Source organism: Lagopus leucura, unplaced genomic scaffold, assembly GCF_019238085.1.
Source record: "Lagopus leucura isolate 7727_CA_CO unplaced genomic scaffold, USGS_WTPT01 Super-Scaffold_100159, whole genome shotgun sequence".
Lineage (NCBI taxonomy): Eukaryota > Metazoa > Chordata > Aves > Galliformes > Phasianidae > Lagopus > Lagopus leucura.
In genome coordinates, this window is record NW_024962335.1 from 36336114 (window position 1) to 36356131 (window position 20018).

The 20018-nt window shown below is 41.0% G+C and overlaps 1 protein-coding gene across 1 annotated transcript in view; it reads right to left on the reverse strand.

Annotated features, from left to right (window-relative positions):
* The window catches only part of VWF (von Willebrand factor), a 148968-nt gene that overhangs the window by 95942 nt on the left and 33008 nt on the right, over positions 1-20018 (reverse strand). The window contains exons 16-19 of the mRNA XM_042889450.1: positions 14074-14314; positions 12802-12896; positions 11116-11276; positions 941-1044 (exon numbers count right to left, since the gene is read on the reverse strand). Coding sequence (XP_042745384.1) covers positions 941-1044; positions 11116-11276; positions 12802-12896; positions 14074-14314 — 601 coding nt within the window. The remainder of the gene's footprint in view (positions 1-940; positions 1045-11115; positions 11277-12801; positions 12897-14073; positions 14315-20018) is intronic.

Sequence of the window (20018 nt, forward strand, 5' to 3'; positions counted from 1 at the left end):
CTAAAAAGGACTGATTTGTAGGATTTCATGGAAAGCATGGCAAAACTGCTTTACAACAAAATGCCGGCTTCGTTCCTTCCACTACAGAGCAACTCCTGTGTTGATTATTGTGTTGCAAGATGAAGCAGCAAATCCCCTACCTACTGCCTATAGAGGACCTACACAGGTATATAGGCTACTTATTTGTAAAGCACCACGTGTAACTTGGCAGATATGGTACTGATCTTTATGCCACATGGAAAAGGAAGATGTTGGTCTGAGCAACACGTATTATTGCACTACATATCCTGCCTTCATACAAAATTGATCCATCAAAGAAAAAACTGTTTATATACACATGCATATGGGTTGTTCTGAAAGTAATGCATCATATTAATTTCCATGGAAACTACAGCAGATATAAAAAACACAACACTATTTGACAGAGCAAATTCACAGCTACAAAATACTGCTTCTCAGCAGTCACCATCATTAGGTATGTATTTTTGCTGGCAATGAACAAGAGTCTGCATGCCATGCTCATAAGAATTTACATAGCTATCAAGAACGTGATGTTACTGTCTGTTACGTTACTGTTGCCTCTGCTGATACACACCGCCTCACTACCTTCTTGTACAAACATCCACTGCTTGGTTTCCATACACATTCAGCAAGTATTGATGAATGTCAACGCGTGCAATTTTTTCCACTTTCAGTGACACACCTTTGCTTCATACACACTTTCATGTCAGATGCCATTTTGTCAGGCTGCTCCTTTGCTACCATCTGCAACATGGCAACAAATGTAATGGAAGGTTCAAGTTCTATTGCCATACCACCAACAACCACTTCTGACATGATGGAACAACGTAATAAAATAGGAGGCATTACTTTCAAAGCAGCCCTCATATTTAGAAATACATTAGGCTTCCTGCAGAAAAACACTGTTCCATTGACTCACCAGGTGTTGCAGTCCTTAGTCACTGTCTCTCCCTTGGCATATTCTCTTCCATTGTGAAAACATGGGCATCTCTCAGGAGCAACACATTTGTTCTCATGTCGCACCTAAACAAAACACACAGTCTATTAGCATGCAGACCCAGCAGTATAGACCAGGACTCAGAATAGGACTCAGCACAAGAAAATGTAAATAAAGGAAAAGATCAACAAAGATTCCAAGATATTTGATGTAAGAAAGATACAGCATTTCTAACTTTTTTTTTCCCACATTAAGTAGAGCTAAGGATATGTAAAATCATTCCCTTGTTTCACTGGTTAAGCACCAGCATAAACTGCTAGAGGAACAAATTTGAGTACAACCACAATGAAAATTTCAACTTGACCAGAAACAGTATGTGGAGCAGGTTAAGATTTTGTGATCACAGACAGCCTGTTTCCCTCAAAAGCCAACCTGACTCAAAAATTTGCAGCAGTCATTCTATTTCTTTCAAATGCCTCCTACCCAGAACACCAGGTAACTAAAATAACTGTAAGTCCATTCAAAATATTATTCCACCCTAGTAGGTTCTGTTACAGAGAAACATGGTGTTATGTTCTAGCATTTGCTTTTTCAGTTTAGGATTAAGGATAATTAAGGATAAACTAAGATTATCTTTGTCTTTATCTTTTATCTTTTATCTTCTAAACTTAGATTATCTTTGTATAACAACAAATACCTTCTGCTTACTACAAATTTAAAAAAAAATAAAAAATGGGTTTAGACCACTCCATTTTTTGTCAGGTTTGTTGTTGTTTTATTTTTAACTCCCTTTCCATTCTGAAGGCATTCAGTTTTACAGAACATAAAGTCAAGACTAGTTATGATTTTTTTTTTTTTTTTTTTTTTTTTTTTTACTTCAGTGTGGTTCTGTAAAACTAGGGAGAAGTTTGGCTCTTGCTTCTTGGAATACTGAAATTGAGAGTGTTTCCCCTCCCTCTCACTCAGAAGTCACAAAATATCACTTTCTCAACTTAAATACTTTCTGTAAAACCATTAAAATAGTTTTCTTTTTTTATTAAATCTGAGCCAATGAGATCAATGTGTCTGAATACTTAATAAAGTAGAACAGCTCTGTCTTCTCCTATGGGGACCTAGAACCTTCATAGGGAATTACAAATAAAAAGGATTTCACATCCCAGAGATCATTCATTCACACATAGCACTGTGGATTATGGGGAGTTATCATGCCAAATAAACTTATGTCAGTAGAAGCAAATGGGAATAAATACTTTTCTAGATGATAGAGTTGGGGTTCTGTGTCAAATCTAATCACTGTAAAAAACAGGCCAAAGAACTATATGTTTCATAGGGCTCCCCTTCCTGGTTGTATTCAGGAAAAAGTTGTGTATGACTTTACACTTACACCTACATTCCTGAATTTTTCAACTGTGTTCATCAGCACTGTTCACAACAGAATCAAATGCTAGTTCCTGAATATAGAATTAGGGATTACACTTATGTTTAGTAAAAGGAATTTTAGAATCCGTTCTTTAGAATCCCTTCTACTTGCTTTCTCATGCATCTGTGTGAAGCTAGTCACAGCCTGCGCCCAGCTCTAAAAACTGAATAGGCTGACATATGTTTGTGATGGAAAACAACAGATAACAACCTTTGAAGTTACAGAATCATTAATTCACTAGCAAAGAGGAGAGATACCTTGTCTGGGTGGTGCAGAGAGGGTAAGCAGGATGTAGAAATTTGAATATACATAATCCAGAGTGGAATTTCACCAGAAGACTGATTACTTTTCTCCTGTAAAACTAGCTATACTGGTACCACATCCAGATGATAACGGGGCAACGCACTGCCAGATACACTGAGTTACATGCCTGGTGAGCACAGTACCATGCAGTCATTATCTACTAGGCCAGAATCATTATTAATAAACTGCTTGATTTTCTATGGCATCCTATCATTCCATTAATATATAGCATTTAATACAGAAGATCAAACAGTGTCTCAGTTGATGGGAAGCAACCACTGCAATGACTATAGCTGCTTTTTGCACTACCTCACATTCTTACAGTAGTGCTCTTAAGAGTTCATCTGTGAGATTATAGATAGTTGACTAGATGCTGAATCTCTCCTCAGCTAGGGACCTGATAGATATGTCCACCACTTCCTTACCATCTTCCTAATTGTAAAATTATTAATACATTTTGCAAAAGTGAGGGCACTTTTACAGACCACAGAATCTTTAAGATTCCTCTGCTCTAAACTTTGTCTTGCTGAGGATGCATCTGAAGCTCAATCAATACACTTTCAATATGTGTCTCACTACAAGGTTAACTCAGATTTTCAGTTTCTCCTCATAAACCTGACAATCTCAGTCAGCCAAAAGTTATGAAGGAGTAAGGGATTAATTAAAGGAAGTTAGAATCCACTAGCTGATGTAAGTGAAACAGCCTGCCATTGTAGATGGTTAACATAGCACTTGTATATTTATTATTAACTTCCAATGAGAAAAACCTGGAGTGCAGTAAGCCAATATACAGAAGTATATTTTTCCTCTTATTTCTGCATATATTTTACGAAGTATCTTTTCCATTCCAAAGACAAGCAGGGAAATTTCCCCGCCTTCCAGAAAGTAAAAAAAAAAAAGAATTACTTTTCATGACACATCACAACACCCTGAACAGTTTTACATTTTTATTCCCTGCCAGATGGAAAGTAATTGTGATGCAATTATATATGAGTCTAATGGAAGACTGAACCATACTGTCATCTGGTGGATAGAAGAGCTTATTTTACTAGTTGAGTGGGGGTTTTTTTGGTTGTTTTTTTTTTTGTTTGTTTGTTTGTTTTTTGTTATTTTAAAGGTGGCCTAACCCCTCAGTTGAATTCAGTGGCACACACCACTGCTGAATCAAATGGAATTTCTCATTCCAGAGTGTTCAGGACTGTATTGCCTAGTGTAAGAATCCGTTATTTTTTGGCTCACAGCTTGCTTCCTGAAGTATTTCTTGTGATAAAACTCTGATTGATTTGTTGAGGAGGCAAGTGATGAGCGCTACTGTGTGACAATCGACATCACTTCGGGAACAGTTGAAAGCCCCTTCCTCCAGAGCTGGATGCTCTCCCTCCTATAAATTGGAGCAAGACATTTATTTAATGGCTTAGTCGAAGGCAGGATACCCACCGTGAGAGTGCTGTCCTTCCAGATACAGTCTGAAACTTTTTTTGAGTGTACTTCCTGGACTTGCATGGGGCGATATTTTTGAAAACTTAGACGTGAGTCCTTCTCCAAGAAGACTGCTCCGCATTTTGAAACTTTACAGTTTATGTGTATACCTCTCGGGGGCATGTGAATTAATTTTGAATAGGTGTGTGCCTCCTCGAGTAGACCTCTCTGAATTTTGTAACTTAAGTGTGAAATTTGAACTTTTTTGTGTGTAGTTTAATAGGTGTTGTGCGCCTCCCTGGGAGAGGTAATGAGTTGCCTGAGCTTTTCAATACGTGCACCTCCACCTCCTTTAGTGTAGGTCTTTCACTGTATTGAAAAATGAGTGACAACATTGACACCATAAAAAGTGAAGATGCATTATTTGATCTTTTAGAAAAACATGGTGCTCGACCCTCTTTATCAGGTATGGATTGGGCACGACAGAACTGGTATAACTTGCAGAGTGTTTCGGACCGTATTAGTGTTCTGCAAAAGAATGCTCGTACCCGAGCTGGAAAAGGAAAGTCGTTTATTTGTGTCGTACTCGGGGCTACTTTAAAAGCAGCCGTGGAGTTCTGAGATGAAAAGCATTCGGCAGAAACACAAACTATACAAATACTGCAGGAATCGGTTAAAATAACACAGGAATTGGTAAAAACTCTGCAGAATCAAATAGTGAACCTTGAGGAACAGTAAGAAAGAGAGAAACGTAATTTGGCTTTGTTGCAAATGGCTTTAAAGGAACTGTTAACATGTAAGCATGCCAGCGATACTGTCACCCATAGTTTGCCTAGAGAAAAAACTTTTCCTCAGGAGGAACCTGATTCCTTGTAATTCCTTTACAAGATTCCTTGTAAGGAATGCAGGAAAGGCGAGATAAATTAGAAACTCCAATAGCCCTATTGCGTCCTTTGATAAAAACTGAATATACATTTGATAACAGCGAGGATCTAGATCCTCAAATAAATGTTGAAGAAATTCCCTTCTCAGCCACTGAACTAGCAAAATTGAAGAAAGATTTTAGCCACTCTCTGAAGGAATCAGAGACAGAATATGCATGGAGGGTGAGTCTCACTGGTGGCGACCAGATCCAGTTAACAAAAAAGGAAGCAGAAGGTTACTGGGGACCAGGAGTATTTTTAACTACTGGCAACAGTCGTGCTCCCTGGTCCTTAACACAGAGGGCTGCCTATCGAGCAGGTAGTCTCAACCCTTTAGAAGGGGGAGACCCTCTTGCCATTACTGGAACAACTGAACAGTTAGTAGAGAGTGTTCAAAAGGCTGCTTGTCTCCAAATGATGTATGATAGAAAGCTGCATCCACACCATGAATCACCTATGATGATGCCTGTTGATCCTGAGAGAATGGCTGCTTTAATTAGGGGGCTTCCAGAGTCGTTAAAACCTATAGGTATACAACTGCAAGGAAAAATAGAGGCTATGTCTCAGGGAGAGAGAACCCGGCCAGTGTTAGAAGGAACTGTAACCTCCAACCATCTGCAGTCATGAAACAAAGTATGGACATAGGGGGAGGTTGCCCAAGCAACCCAAGTTGCTTGGGAGGTTGCCCAAGAGTTAGTTAACTATGGAAGAAAATATGGGCCAGTGATTTCTTCCTCCACTAAATTTGAGCCAAGGGAAGTAAGACTTGCAGCAGTCAGCCTTGCCCCCAGGCCACCTACCCAAAGCTCAGTGAGACTGGAAGGGTCTCATTGTCATTAAAAACAGGTAGGCGAAATATTGATCATAAATGCAATTGTCTCTGGATACTGGGCTGACAAAAGGGTGTTCCACAAGATTTGATGAATGGATTACCCACTGTCAGGTTAGAGAAATTAATTAACTGGTGGCCAGAACAAAAGCTCCAGAATCTTGAGGAAAGCAAAACCCCAGGTCCTAGGTCCTCTCCCAGGGAACCAGAACAGCTATCCAAGCCATTAGAAAACTGATGTCTTCGCCCCTCCCAAGTGAGCGGGGTGGGGGCGGTAAAGGGTGGATGCATGAGAGAGCTCACAACAAAGGGAAACAAGATCCTCGATTTAACACCTTCTGTCCAACGGCCTCACCACTCTTGCCAGTTATCCCTGTGAGTCATGATCCAGTGGCTGATAAGGCAAGGAAACACTCTTACCTCCCTGGCCAGACTGTGTCAATTGACTCAGCTAACCTGAGACCTGTTTCCCTAACTTTAACGGGATCCCTTAACAAATATCCTTGGAAGGCTAAAGACACCCCAAAAAAGGAATATGAAATCAACACTTGCTGGATTGGTTCCTCATTTCTTTAACCACGTTAACAATGCCCAGAAAGGGCAAAGTTGGTGTCTTGTTTTATTTCACAGAAGATCCCTGTGGGACCTTGACAGAACACAAAAAGGCTAATAGCTGATTTTAACTATTTGTATTTTGTGAGAGAAATACTGAAGATTTGATCATGCTAGAATACTGAATGTACCTCTTGATTACATTTTTTGGTTGCAATAGTGTTATATTTTGTGTTGTTGTGGGTGGCGATTAGTATCAGTCCTTGGATCTGTTAAACTTCACAACTGGGTTCAGGGTTTTTACAGATCATCCTGGCTTACTGGTACTCCCTGCACAGTGATACCATTTCTTTTGACCCCTTCTTTCACCCCTTTTTACCAAACTGATTATGATTTGCATGCAACTCCTCCACAGTGTTTCCAAATTCCTAACAAACTGGGAAATGAATAAAGGAACCCATCAATATCTGTTAGATGTGCTCACAAAAGAAATCTACCATAAAACCTTTTTGCACTGATGCTTTTCAGAGTCACACCAGTCCAGGAATTCCATCCAAAACATGGTTGCTGGAAAGTGCCTAAGTTTTAATAAGAGATGTGTATGTTTCTGGGATTACCCCTCTTTGATGGTTTGTACTGTGGGGGCATCCTGCACACACTATCCTGTGAAAAATTTGGAAGACTGTAACAATACTTGAATTTGCCAAACTAATATTTGTATCTCTCAGCACTTGAATTGTTTTGGAAATGCTCAAGTGGAAAGTTCTCGAGACACTAAATCATCTCAGAAAACATTACATGGCAAGTCCACATATTGTCAAATTAGACTAGATACACTTTTAGTGAATTAACTGAAATGTAATATTGTATGGCTATTCATAAACACCACAATGTCTTCTGAAGAATTCCCATCTGGATCCTGGCTTACACTGGGAGTTCCTGGGTGGAGGAAAGCAGCTGACACAAATACCTCTCTTTGTCCTACTTATTCATTATTATTACTGGCTATTGTTAAATGTACAGTCATTGCCAAATGTACTCTTTTCACTTTTATCCCACATCTTTTATTCATTATGTAACATTAGCATCACCACTCCTGAAGTATCACCAAGTGGTGTCTGTGGCAAATTGAGTGATTCTAATTGTTGTCTAAAGATTGATGATAATGATAAATTTGTTAAACAAATTGCCCAGGGTATACGGAAAATAGCTTATGTTCCTTTCCAAACCTGGAAAAGCCTAGACTTCGATCTCTTTTCCTGGCTTCCAGGTGGCCCATGGGTCAAAACGTATCCTGTTTTATCTACTGTGTGTTGTTGCAACTCTTATGTTTGTATCTTACATGATTCCATGTTTTACTCAACTTATACAATGTGTTGTATCCTCCATGTACTTTGTAACCACTTCAACTGATGATGGACAAGTCCAACAGATCAGGGCAACATTTGTAACCAAGCCCAAGAAATCCTTTGTAGTAATGGTGTATAACTATTATCTTCCCCTTCTCCTCCTCCTCCCCTCCTGCTTGTTTGCTGGGTTTTTTTTTCCTCCCTTTTCTTTTCCTCAACACTGTGGAGGGTCGCTTATGCTTGATTTCAAGCAATCTTTGAACCACAGGGTGGTGTGAGAATCCTTCTTTGTGTTTTGTTTTGTTTTGTTTTGTTTTTGGCTCAAAGCTTGCTTCCTGAAGTATTTCTTGTGATAAGACTCTGATTGATTTGTTGAGGAGGCAAGTGATGAGTGCTACTGTCTGACAATCGACATCACTTGGGAACAGTTGAAAGCCCCTTCCTCCAGAGCTGCTTGCCTCCAGAAGAGAGTGCTCAGGAGTGTTCACTGGCAGAAGATCTGGCCTGCGACTAAACAGTTCCAGCTAGGTATGGGAAAATTGGGGATTGATACCATCATGTCCTGTGAAAAACAGGATGCAGATGGGCATCCCTGCTCCCTCTTATCTGCTGGCAAGGCCTGGAAGATGGGAACAAAGGAGTTTCTGCTGAGATCCTGGAGCCAGAAGCTGCCACTCCAAGGAGAGCTGACTCAACCACTTTGGAACCATTGAAAAGGGGCTATCATCACCATGGTTGTCGTCATAGTCACCAACAGAACAACAATGCCCGATGACCCCCACTACCAAAGATCAATGACTGAACTACGAACCTCCCTGGATCCATGGTGATGACTATCTCCCTCTTGCTTCCTATAAAGCCTCCTTGCTTCTTCTTTTCTATCTTTTCTATTGCCGTCCTTCTCTTCCCCATTACCCTAATTCATAACAGTGTCTGTCCTCCCCTTCCCCATTTCCCTAATTAAGATTTGTAATAAACTGGTTGGACGAACATTTGAAATGTTGTTTCTTAATCTCACACCAGGTATATAGATAATAAAAAGAACTTCCTCTCCCTCCTATAAGTTGGAGCGAGACACCTAGCAAAAATGATATGTAACAAATGTTTGATAACAACTCCAACCAACTGAAAATAAAATAAATTATATAACAAAGGAGAAGATTAAGTACTAAAAAGTTGATTTTTTTTCCTGTTGAATTCCTGAGACCTGAAACCTAAAAATAAACATACACCTCAGCCTTGCAGTAACCCACATCTTCTCTTGCAAATAGTAATATCCAGCATATATTACTCTGAATAGGCATAAAAGAGCAATAAATGATCTTCTGCATTTTATACAGTCTGAGCTGCAACATTTGAAAACATCTTGCTTTATACCTCATCTCATGAGAAAATAGTACCTGCACATCTGTAAGTGCTACAAGTAACAAACAACTGTAGGATAGTTTAGCCCTCCAACAAAATAAATTATCTTTTTCCAACATTTATCAGATACTTCCATCTACATTTCATGCACCAGGCATCATAAATTTCATCCCAACAGTTCTCCTGGGCAGACAATTCAAGACTGGCCTCTACTTAACTTCATAAAAAGCATACCATGTTCTCCACCTCTATTCTACTCATGGAATTCTTGGGGCTATGCAAATGTAACAGGCAAAGAGGTAACAAACTGCCTCTAACCAGTTTAGGAGGACTTGTGAAAGGTATTAATCACAAGGACAGTACTATGAAAGAGTAGCTTACCCCATCTTGAAGGCAAGAGCACGCTGGAACATTCCAAAGAGAAGTTAACTCTGAATCAAGATATTTCTCCCTCAGTTGCTAGTCCTTATTTAATAAGGATAAAAGGGAGGGGGACCCAAGTTCACCTTTTCCAGTCACACAGATGAATTGCTCACACCTGTTCTCCTAGTGCTAGCCCATCTCTTCACCAGATGTTCAATCACTGGTTCAGACACTGACATAAGTCTCCATATAGCACCCAATCCCCAACTGCCAAGGGAGATCCTACACACAACACTTCACCTGTCCAGCTACTGTTCTGTACTGTACAGCTCTGAACATTGTTTTTCTTTCACTCAAGGAAAAATAGCAGTAATTTGCTTTCCCTTCTACACTGGATGCTTTGTATCAGGGCTCTAAGCTGATATCGAGTTCGCAGTCTGTCTTCACAAATAAGTATTTGTTCAATTTAAAGATTACTTAAATAACAGTTAAATTTAAGGGTTGCAGGGGGGGGACATAGTCCTGAACTCAAGAAAGCATGTTCAACACACTATCTGCAATTCCAGTATATCTCTGGCATCATCTTAGAAAGTATCACATTCCACATTCCACCCCATGGGGAGCTCCCTTGTCTTGTAGCAAGGTAACAGCAGAGGGAGAGAGCTGACACAGAGATACCTAGAAAAACTTGGCTGGATGTCGAGTAGGTAGTTTTATTATGTGTTTCTGCATATTTCTCTCTCTGATTAGGGAAATTAAGCAGGATTGAGGAATCATTAGGGAGGACATGTGAAGAAAGAATAAATTGATTAAAAAAAAAAAAAAAAGGTTTGGCTACTTGGTTATAAATTATTATTCAACCTAAACTTCATCTCCTATGCAGGTATATTAGTTAGAAAGAATGAGCATTTGTATATTAGGACAGGCCAATAAAAAGGGCTATATTGAAAGTAATATCTCCTATTTCATTATGTTGGCCTGTGACATCAGAGGTGGACACTAGTGCTACAGCACTGGGAAAGCTGGACTTTCCCAAAATTCTCCATTACATTTTGTTGCTATGTGACAGATGGCATCAAAGGGGCAGTCTGACAAAATGGCTGCTGATATGGGCTGAAGCAAATTGATGTATGGAACTGATTTTCTCCATCAGGGAAAAACTGCACTCACTGACATTCATCAACACTTGCTGAACATTTACAGAGACCAAACAGTGGAGGGGAGCACAGTGAAGCAGTGGGTGCTTTTTCAGCAATGGCAATAAAGACACTGTGTCACCTCTGCAGGTGCAGATTTTTACAATTGTGGCTTGCAAGTTTTTGCTCACCACTAGTGAAGATGTATAGTTAATAGTAGTAGACATGTTGAGAAATAGCTTTCTGTAGTTGAAAATTTGTTCTACACAATAGGTGTTATTGTGCTCTTAGTATTTGTTGAAATTTCCATAGAAACAAGTAGGAGACATTAGCTCCAGAGTGACCTATATAGACACTTCAAACCAGCCATAACTTTATAGTCATTGTGAAATGACTCACAACCATGTTTCCAAGCTGCAAGACTACTCTGATGGGAAATAATGATAGCAAGAAATCAAACGTGGTATGCTTCAATTCTGTGCAATTACGCCTCCTTACCATCCCTTTCGGACATAGGCATCCAGATATACAGCCATGGCTGATGCATTCCAGGTCAAAATTCTGGCAAGTCTTGGCACACTCCAACCCTTCAGCTCTTGGGTTATTTTCAGGACAGATAAGTGTTACCATAGGTGATCTGCATGTCAAGCTTCTTTTTACTTGAAAAAATAAATTCACAGAAATTTCTTTTACAACTTAAGTATTGTTAGCATAGTATTTTTTTAAAGGATGTTAGATAATTAAGTTAGGATATAGAATAGAGTAACACCACTACAGTTAGGCTAACAAAATGCATGAATTCTAACACAGAAGCAAAATTATTGTACTACAGTAAATATTATCCTACCAATATAAACAGACTCCAAATTGCACTAAAGTTGCAAGTACACTTTATTTTGAAACATATTTCAATCTGTAGGCATTGTACACAAGCATCATCACAAAGATCTTCTCAGATGCATCAGCAGCATACTGCATCTAAGTCCACCTCCAAAACAAGCATAACTCCATCAACAACTGTTAATAAAAATGCACACAGTATAAATAAAATACTTTCAAATTCTGAAACTTCAAGTGAAACTTTAATTTCTGAGAGAATTTCCTAAAGAACTCTGCGTTACTCTTTCAAGCAAATGAACTATGTACACCTGAGGATCTCTGGTGTTTTCTTTCTGTTTTGTTTTTTGTTGTTGTTGTTATTGTTTGTTTGTCTTAATGAACTATTTCCAAGAAAATTATGTCTTTGAAGCATTAAAGCAAGAATTTGGTGAGAGGTAAGTATTGATGTACTCTTAAAAGTCTTAACCTGAAGGAGTTACTGTTACTGGTGGTCTAAGAAGACATATTTAGTAGGCTGCCATGCTGTTACCAGTTACTCAAATTTGCAGTATTTTCCCACTAGAAGCTTGGCAGTAAGGATGTCTGACAGTTAATTCACAGAATCAAAGTCAATCGATAAACTCTTATCTTGAATTCATCAACCAAAAAATTTCTCATAATATCCTGAACAAGTGCATTTGGTTGAATGCAATGAGAGATGCTATATTTGTAGTTATTCCCACAGATTGTGCAGGGGTATTCCCAGGCCTCACCAAATCCCCAGTATCCCTGTCCTCTCAGAGACATTCAGCCTCAGATTGCCCTCTCCTATCAAAATTCTAGAGATCTCCATCTGGGTATTAATGGAAAATCACAAAGTCCCAGACCACTGGTGTGATGTTTTTCAACACAGTGGATTTCTCTGTAAGGCAGTTTTCAGACTCCAGGAAATTTAAAATTGAAATGCCTGCTGGCTGAAGGCACAGTCAGTGTCCAGCAGCAGGCTAGTCTTCAGACAAAAAAAAAAAGTTTGCACGCACTGGAAATGAAAGCTTGTTGGCCAGAAGAAAGACGTATAAATTTGCCTAGTTACTGATGTCATACGATCCTAGAATTGTAACTGGAAGCTTCAGATCATTCAAAAATCAAAAATTCAAAAATTTTTAACTTCTATAAATACAAAGAAATTAGTGTCTAAATGTGATTTTGAGAGGTGGGATGCAATGAGCCCCACACCTGCCATTTGTATCGTGTAACAAAATATACACACACACACACACACCCCATCTTCCCAACATCGATTACCAGAAGACCAAAGATGAAAAAAGGAGAAAAAACAGGAAATATTAATTAATGCATACTAACTTCTGGCAGAAGGCTTCTCATCAGCAAAAACATCTGGCAATAAGGCACCAGGAGCTCTACTTTTACTGCAGTGCATGAAACCATCTTCACAATAGCTAAGAAAAAAAGAGTTTATATTTAACAAAGTGACATTTGTTTTATTTTTTTTCCAGCTTACGATGCTTTTTCCAGATGGGCCTACAGGAAACCAGCGAGGGTAACAAAATTATACCTCTAATTTGGACTGATCTACTGCTCTCCATCCAATGAGCTTATCAACATTAAAGGCCAAACTTCTTTGAGACAGTCAGTGATGCATTAGCATGGTAGCTGAGCTTTACTTTTGTCCCTGTCCCACTGAACACAATGCATACTTCTTTTTATGCACAGGCATAAAGCTGAGCATAATTATAGTCAAGTTTGCTATGGAGACAGGTAATGGACCACGAAGTGTCTGCAATATTTGATTTCTGTGGTAGCAGAAGACACTGTTCCCAAAACTAAGTATGTCATGAGCATGTATCAATTACATCCTGCAGTGGAATTGCCAGGTCAAAGCCTGAACCACTATGTGAGCACGTGAATGCCTAGAGCGGCGGAGGGGGAGGGGGGCGCCTAGATCCACACTTCCTCTCACTCCCTGTCTCAGCGGTGCTTCCCGCAGTGCTTCTGGAAGCACATACATATTCAGACCCTGAGCAGTTCCTCTCTCCCCCCTCCCTTTCTGGTGCATCTGAGTTCAAACTGGTAAAGGCTACATTCCTCAGCTTGTCCTTCTTTTGTTGCTGAGAGGAGTGAGTTCATTCCTCTTTCTTTGATATCTTGTTCTGTAACACCTACATCTCAAATGAAGGCTCTGTCATTGCCTTTGTTTGCTTTACACATCCCTACTCTCAATGTAACACTACCCAATTTAACAATTAGAAATGCTATTTCATATTTGTATCTTTGGTAAGTAATAACGTTTTAAAATCTGTTAAAGGTATTGCAGTACACAAACGTAATTTTGAAAGCCTACAAAGAAGCCATTGTCAGTAAATAAACTCCAAATGAAACTGTTATAAACTGCTCACAGAATAAGGCTTAATAACCTGTTAGTTTTTTAAAATTAAGATACCATTTGAAATGATATGAAGAGACGCAATGGCAAAATTTGTTTAGTTGAAAGCAAAGAAAATTGTTCTCTTTTAAACTGCTTTCAGAGGAGATAATCAAACTGAAGAACTAAACCACTTAGTCAAACCATCCAAAAATTTCTGAATCTCAGCACGTAGCAATAAATCCTGTACTTACCACATAGTATAATGATCTGAAAAGATATCCTCTGGCTGGAAGATCTCACCATCATAGTAACAAGAGCACTGGGACTTTGGTACACACTCTTCACTCTCATCTAGGTAGTGCCCGGGTGGGCAGTAACAGCCTTCTGTGCAGAATTCATCACAGTTCTCATCTGGGAAGGACAGAGATCGGCACGTCTGGTTGCACAGTGTCCCACACTGCTGGTAAATTTGGCCTTCAGGACAGGTCATTGCTGTGGAAAGATATGTACATCAGGAAGACCAAGTTTTGAACTAAAGAAAAAAATAACAAATTTTAATAACAGAAATACAACTTTATTAGGGCAGAAGCTAGTAAATCAAATGAATGAGAGAGTTTCTGAAAACCAAGATTATTACTCTGATCCACCAGGGAGCAAAAAGAAGAAGTCTCATGACTTTCAGTCAATTTTCTCTTACCCATCAGCCAGAAAACAGAACAGCAAAGTTTTTTGGAACAGGTAGTACATTTCTTCTGTTACTCTCAGTGCACTATGTGATGTAATGATGTGGGATACTAATAACAAACATCATAAAACTATGACCTTCCACACCTTACTCAACATCACTACATCATGCTTGATACAAACATAAACAAACAATTATTAACATGCATTAAACACACACACAAATGCATACATACATCAAGAATTACTGACTGTACTCCAACAGCAAATTCCCTTGTGGTACACATTGAGCATCCCCATTTTTCTGCATCACCCACCAAGTGGACACAGGTCCCTGGGCAAACTCAGTTCCACAGAGAGATTTGGACTTTCCAGAAGCTGGGAAGTCCCAAGCCACTTTTCCCAACAAGCTCTTTACATGTACTGTGCAGAGCTTATCTCCCTCTACAGTATGTAGGGAGCTGGATTGGGTAGGAACATTGTGATTGACAGATCCTTGAGTGTTGATCAACCAGGTGTCTTCTCCCAAATGCTTCTCCTACTGCTTTAGTGTTCCACTACGCATTGCTTGCAACATAGTTTTAAACAACTCATTGTATTATTCAATTTTACCTGAATCTGGTGAATGACGGGATATGATAAATCCACTCAATACCATGATCTTTGGCCCAAGTATTTATGAGAGAATTTTTATAATGAGTCCCATTATCTGTCTCAATTCTTTCTGGAGTGCAGTGTTGCCATAGGACTTGTTTCTTGAGACTGAGTATGGTATTTTGGGTGGAAACATGGGATACTACATGTGTTTCAAGCCACCCAGTGGTTGCCTCCACCATGGTAAGCACATAACACTTATCATAACAGGTTTGTGGCTAGGTGATATGATCAGCCTGCCACGCCTTCCCTTATTTATACCTTTCACTGGCTTTGTGCACTGGTTGTATGGGGCTAAAAGGGGAGTGAGTTTTGCTTATCAGCATCTGACTCCCTAGTTGACAAATCAACTTATGAATGGGGAGCAAGGAATCCCTATTAGTGTAGTACTACTCTCTGTGCACCATTTTTTGTAGCAATTGGTACCGTTTGTTCTTCCATTAATTGCAACCCCACAACAGATAGATTTTCTTATAGGCCAGGCGTAATAGACAGCTGCTTAACACCTTCTGTGTCTACAGCAGCTATTCCAAAGGCTCATCAATAATGTTTGAGATCCTTAAAATAGCCCCTTCTGAGGTAATCAGTACCAAGAATATATGGAGCCCCTGGATAAGTCACAATAGGATGCTTTTGCCAGCCAGGCTTATTTCAGCCTCCAACACAGTCAACTCTTGGGAATCTCCCCATCACCACAGAAACATCATCAATTGATTCTGTTCCTTCGTGACTCAAAGGCATTGAAGAGCACTGCACACCAGTGTCTACCAGTGCCTCATATTTCTGTGGGTATGGTATGTCAGCCATCTAATCCACACAGACCATTACACTCTATTACTCCTCTCCCACCTATGGCTGAGGGCAGGGCCCCTCTATTTGTTACCTGCAATTGTTCTCTTTTGAGTCATGATCAGAATCTACAGTAACTGGACAAATTGTACTGGTAGTTGAGCTGCTTTGTAATTCTCTCACCCGAGCTTGTATCACAGGAGTAGATTTTTTTGTGTCACTTCTTCATACATTCTCCATGCTCACTTAAATAACTCCACAAGGCAGCATGTGACAGATTTACTGTGGTAATTTACTTGAGCAGGAAGATATCTGTCTTTAATAGCTGAGACTCTTGATACACCTGGGGAGCAGGATTCACCACCTTTAATTAGTTTGATGAGCTCCTTCAGTAGACTGTTATAGTCATCCCGATCTTCAACAGGTGTTTCTGATACCACCACATGTTCATCACAATTAATCAACATAGACAGTTCCTCCAGTATACCATCCTGCCTCTCTATTTTATCTGTTACTCTTGAGATGGTTGAAATACAAGCATGAGATGGAGGTAATTGTTATTTGAAGTTTTGAGGTGTAATTATCAGTTTAGACACTAGGAGTCTTCTATTGTTTCTCATATCTTTCAAACATTGCTGTTAGCGTATCAGCGTGCTTTTCTAGTGCTGTTCTTGTGAATTTATGATATGCTCGTAACTCTCTGGGGATCACAGTCTTGGTGTAGATTGTTAGGAACAAATGTAGGGTCATACGACATTTCCACTACAGCTATTTCCCTCAAATACTGGATACCTTTTTCAATAATAGTCCATTTTTTCATCTCAGGCTCCAGCTAGTCTTTTAAAGAGTGTTTTTCCTTTATGGAAAATAACACTCATTCTCAGACAGTGTCCAGACATCTAGTAATTCCTCTGCCAAAAGATGAGTCTTTAGCAATGCTTCCTACTTGGCAAGTTTCATTACCATTTAAAAACATGGTATTGGTTCTGGTGTCCCAACACTGAAGCAACAAGGTGATTTTAGTCTCATTCAGGTGCTGTGCAAACTCCTTTCTTGAAGCATGGATTTCAGTCATTTTCAGGCATTGACAAGTAGTGGAAATAGTGACTTTCTCCTTCTCCAAGCTCTCATCTCCTTGCCTTTTAGTTATTTCTGTTGCCTTTCTCAATAACAGTGGTTTTGGAGATGGCCCCACACAGTGGTCTTCCTCTACTTTATCCTCTGCTGCTGCTTCTTTCCATTCTAGATGCAATGACACCCATTTCCATTTCTGTCCTTCCACAGGGGCAACTGACACTGATACTGGCACCCCCTGTGATTGATCAGGTTGAAAGTTCCAATGTTCGTTCTCTGTAGTTTGACTCTGAGACTTCCCCTTTTGGCTTGCATCTCAGCTCTCTCTCTGAAACAGTATTATATAGAGCCCAGTAAGTACAAGCCACTGACCACAGAATTGTAGAATTCTCCATTCTTGGGGATGTCAAAAGAGTGGCCAGCAGAACTACCTTCTTGAACTTCCAGAGGGCAGACTTTGACCTGTTCAGGGAGCTTGTAGCGCGGGTCCCTTGGGAGTCGCTTCTCAAGGGTAAAGGGGCCCAGGAAGCCTGGACGCTCCTCAAGACCAGAATCTTAAAGGCACAAGAACAGGCTGTCCCTGAGTGCCGTAAGGTGAGCCGTAGGGGAAGACGACCAGTGTGGATGAGCTGGGAACTACTGTTGAGACTCAAGGAGAAAAAGAGAGTCTACATCCTCTGGAAGAAGGGACAGGCTGCTCAAGGAGATTACAAAGAAGTAGCTAAGGTATGCAGGGACGAAGTTAGGAGGGCGAAAGCCCAACTTGAGCTCAGGTTGGCCTCTGCAGTAAAAGACAATAAAAAATCCTTTTATAAGTATATCAATGGGAAAAGAAGAATCAAAGATAATTCTCATCCTATGCTTGATGCAGCAGGGAATGTGGTCACTGAGGACAAGGAGAGGGCTGAGATCCTCAATGCCTTCTTTACATCTGCCTTTAACAGCCAGATCAGTTATCCTCTGGGCTTTTTATGCCCCGATCTGGAAGTCTGGGACGCTGCTCAGAATATGCCCCCAGCAATTCCGGTGGAGACAGTCAGAGAGCTCCTCCTCCATCTGGACTGTCACAAGTCCATTGGACCAGATGGGCTGCACCCTCGGGTGCTGAGGGAGCTGCCAGGGGTGATTGCTGAGCCCCTCAGCCATCTATCAATGCTCCTGGTTAACTGGTGAGGTCCCAGAGGATTGGAGGCTTGTTAATGTGACTCCCATCTTCAAGAAGGGCTGTAAGGAGGATCTAGGGAACTATAGGCCTGTCAGCCTGACCTCAGTACCAGGGTAGGGTATGGAGCAAATCATCTTGGATGAGATTGTACTGCATGTATGCAGTGTCCAGGGGATCAGGCCCAGCCAGCACAGGTTTGTAAAAGGCAGGTCGTGCTTGACTAACCTCATCACTTTCTACGACTGGGTGACTAGTCTGGTAGGTGAGGGAAGGGCTATTGACGTAGTCTTCCTAGACTTCAGCAAAGTCTTTGACACGGTCCCTCACAGGCTTCTTCTGGGGAAACTGGCTGCCCGTGGTCTGAACAGATATACACTTCTTTAGGTAAGGAACTGGCTACAAGGCCGTGCCCAGCGGGTCGTGGTGAATGGAGTGAAGTCCAGCTGGTGACCTGTTTCAAGTGGTGTCCCCCAGGGGTCAGTACTGGGGCCCATCTTGTTTAATATCTTTATTGATGACCTAGATGAGGGCAGTGAGTGCACCCTCAGCAAGTTTGCAGATGACACCAAGCTTGGAGGTGGTGTCGATCTGCCTAAGGGTAAGGAGGCCCTGCAGAGGGATTTAGACAGGCTGAACCGCTGGGCTGAGGTGAATGGGATGAGGTTTAACAAGGCCAAGTGTCGAGTTCTGCACTTTGGGCACAACAACCCCATGCAGCGTTATAGGCTTGGGGGTGAGTGGCTTGATGAGTGTGAAGAAGAGAAGGACCTGGGGGTGTTGGTTGATGCTCAGCTGAACATGAGCCAACAGTGTGCCCAGGTGGCCAAGAGGGCCAACAGCATCCTGGCCTGCATTAGAAACCATGTGGCCAGCAGAAGCAGGGAGGTGATCATCCCCCTCTACTCAGCACTTGTGAGGCCGCACCTCGAGTACTGTGTTCAGTTTTGGGCTCCTCACTACAGGAAAGATGTTGAGGTCCTGGAGCGTGTCCAGAGAAGGGCAACGAAACTGGTGAGGGGTCTGGAGCATAAGTCTTATGAGGAGAGGCTGAAGGAGCTGGGATTGTTCAGTCTGGAGAAGAGGAGGCTCAGGGGAGACCTCATTGCACTGTACAACCTACTGAAGGGAGGTTGTGGTGAAGAGGGATTTGGCCTCTTCTCCCAGGCAACAAGCAGGACACGGGGCAATGGCCACAAGTTGTATCAGAGGAGGTTGAGGTTGGACATAAGGAAGAACTTCTTCTCTCAGAGAGTGGTCAGGCACTGGAATGGCCTGCCCAGGGAGGTGGTGGAGTCACCGTCCCTGGCAGTGTTCAAGAGGCGTCTGGATGACGTGCTGCGTGATGTGGTTTAGTACTAGTGGTGGCAGTGGTGATGAGGAGATGGTTGGAGTGGATGATCTTATAGGTTGTTTCCAACCTTTTGATTCTATGAGTCTAAGCCAAGCCCCAAATAAGTTCTACCTCCTCAGATCTACCTAAGCCGCAACATACTTGACTTAGATACTTGCGTAGGCTCTTGGGATGCCACAGGTATTCAAGAGTGAAATTCCATGACACCAGAGGTCCCCTTTCCCCTAAGATTTTTCTTAAGCCTCTCCATATTCCCTTCCACTCCGTATTCTCCAGGTATGGGGAAGGCTTCCTCCAGATAAAGCAAATGAAGAATACATTCAGGGAGGTTGAGAATCAATTTAGCATTCCAAAAAACATACAGAACTGAGAGGAAAACCTGGAAACCTGTATAAACATTGTGCTGCCTATAAAAATTAGCTACTCCCTCTAGGATATAACTGCCAATATTTCAATCATACAACATAGCACACAGATAC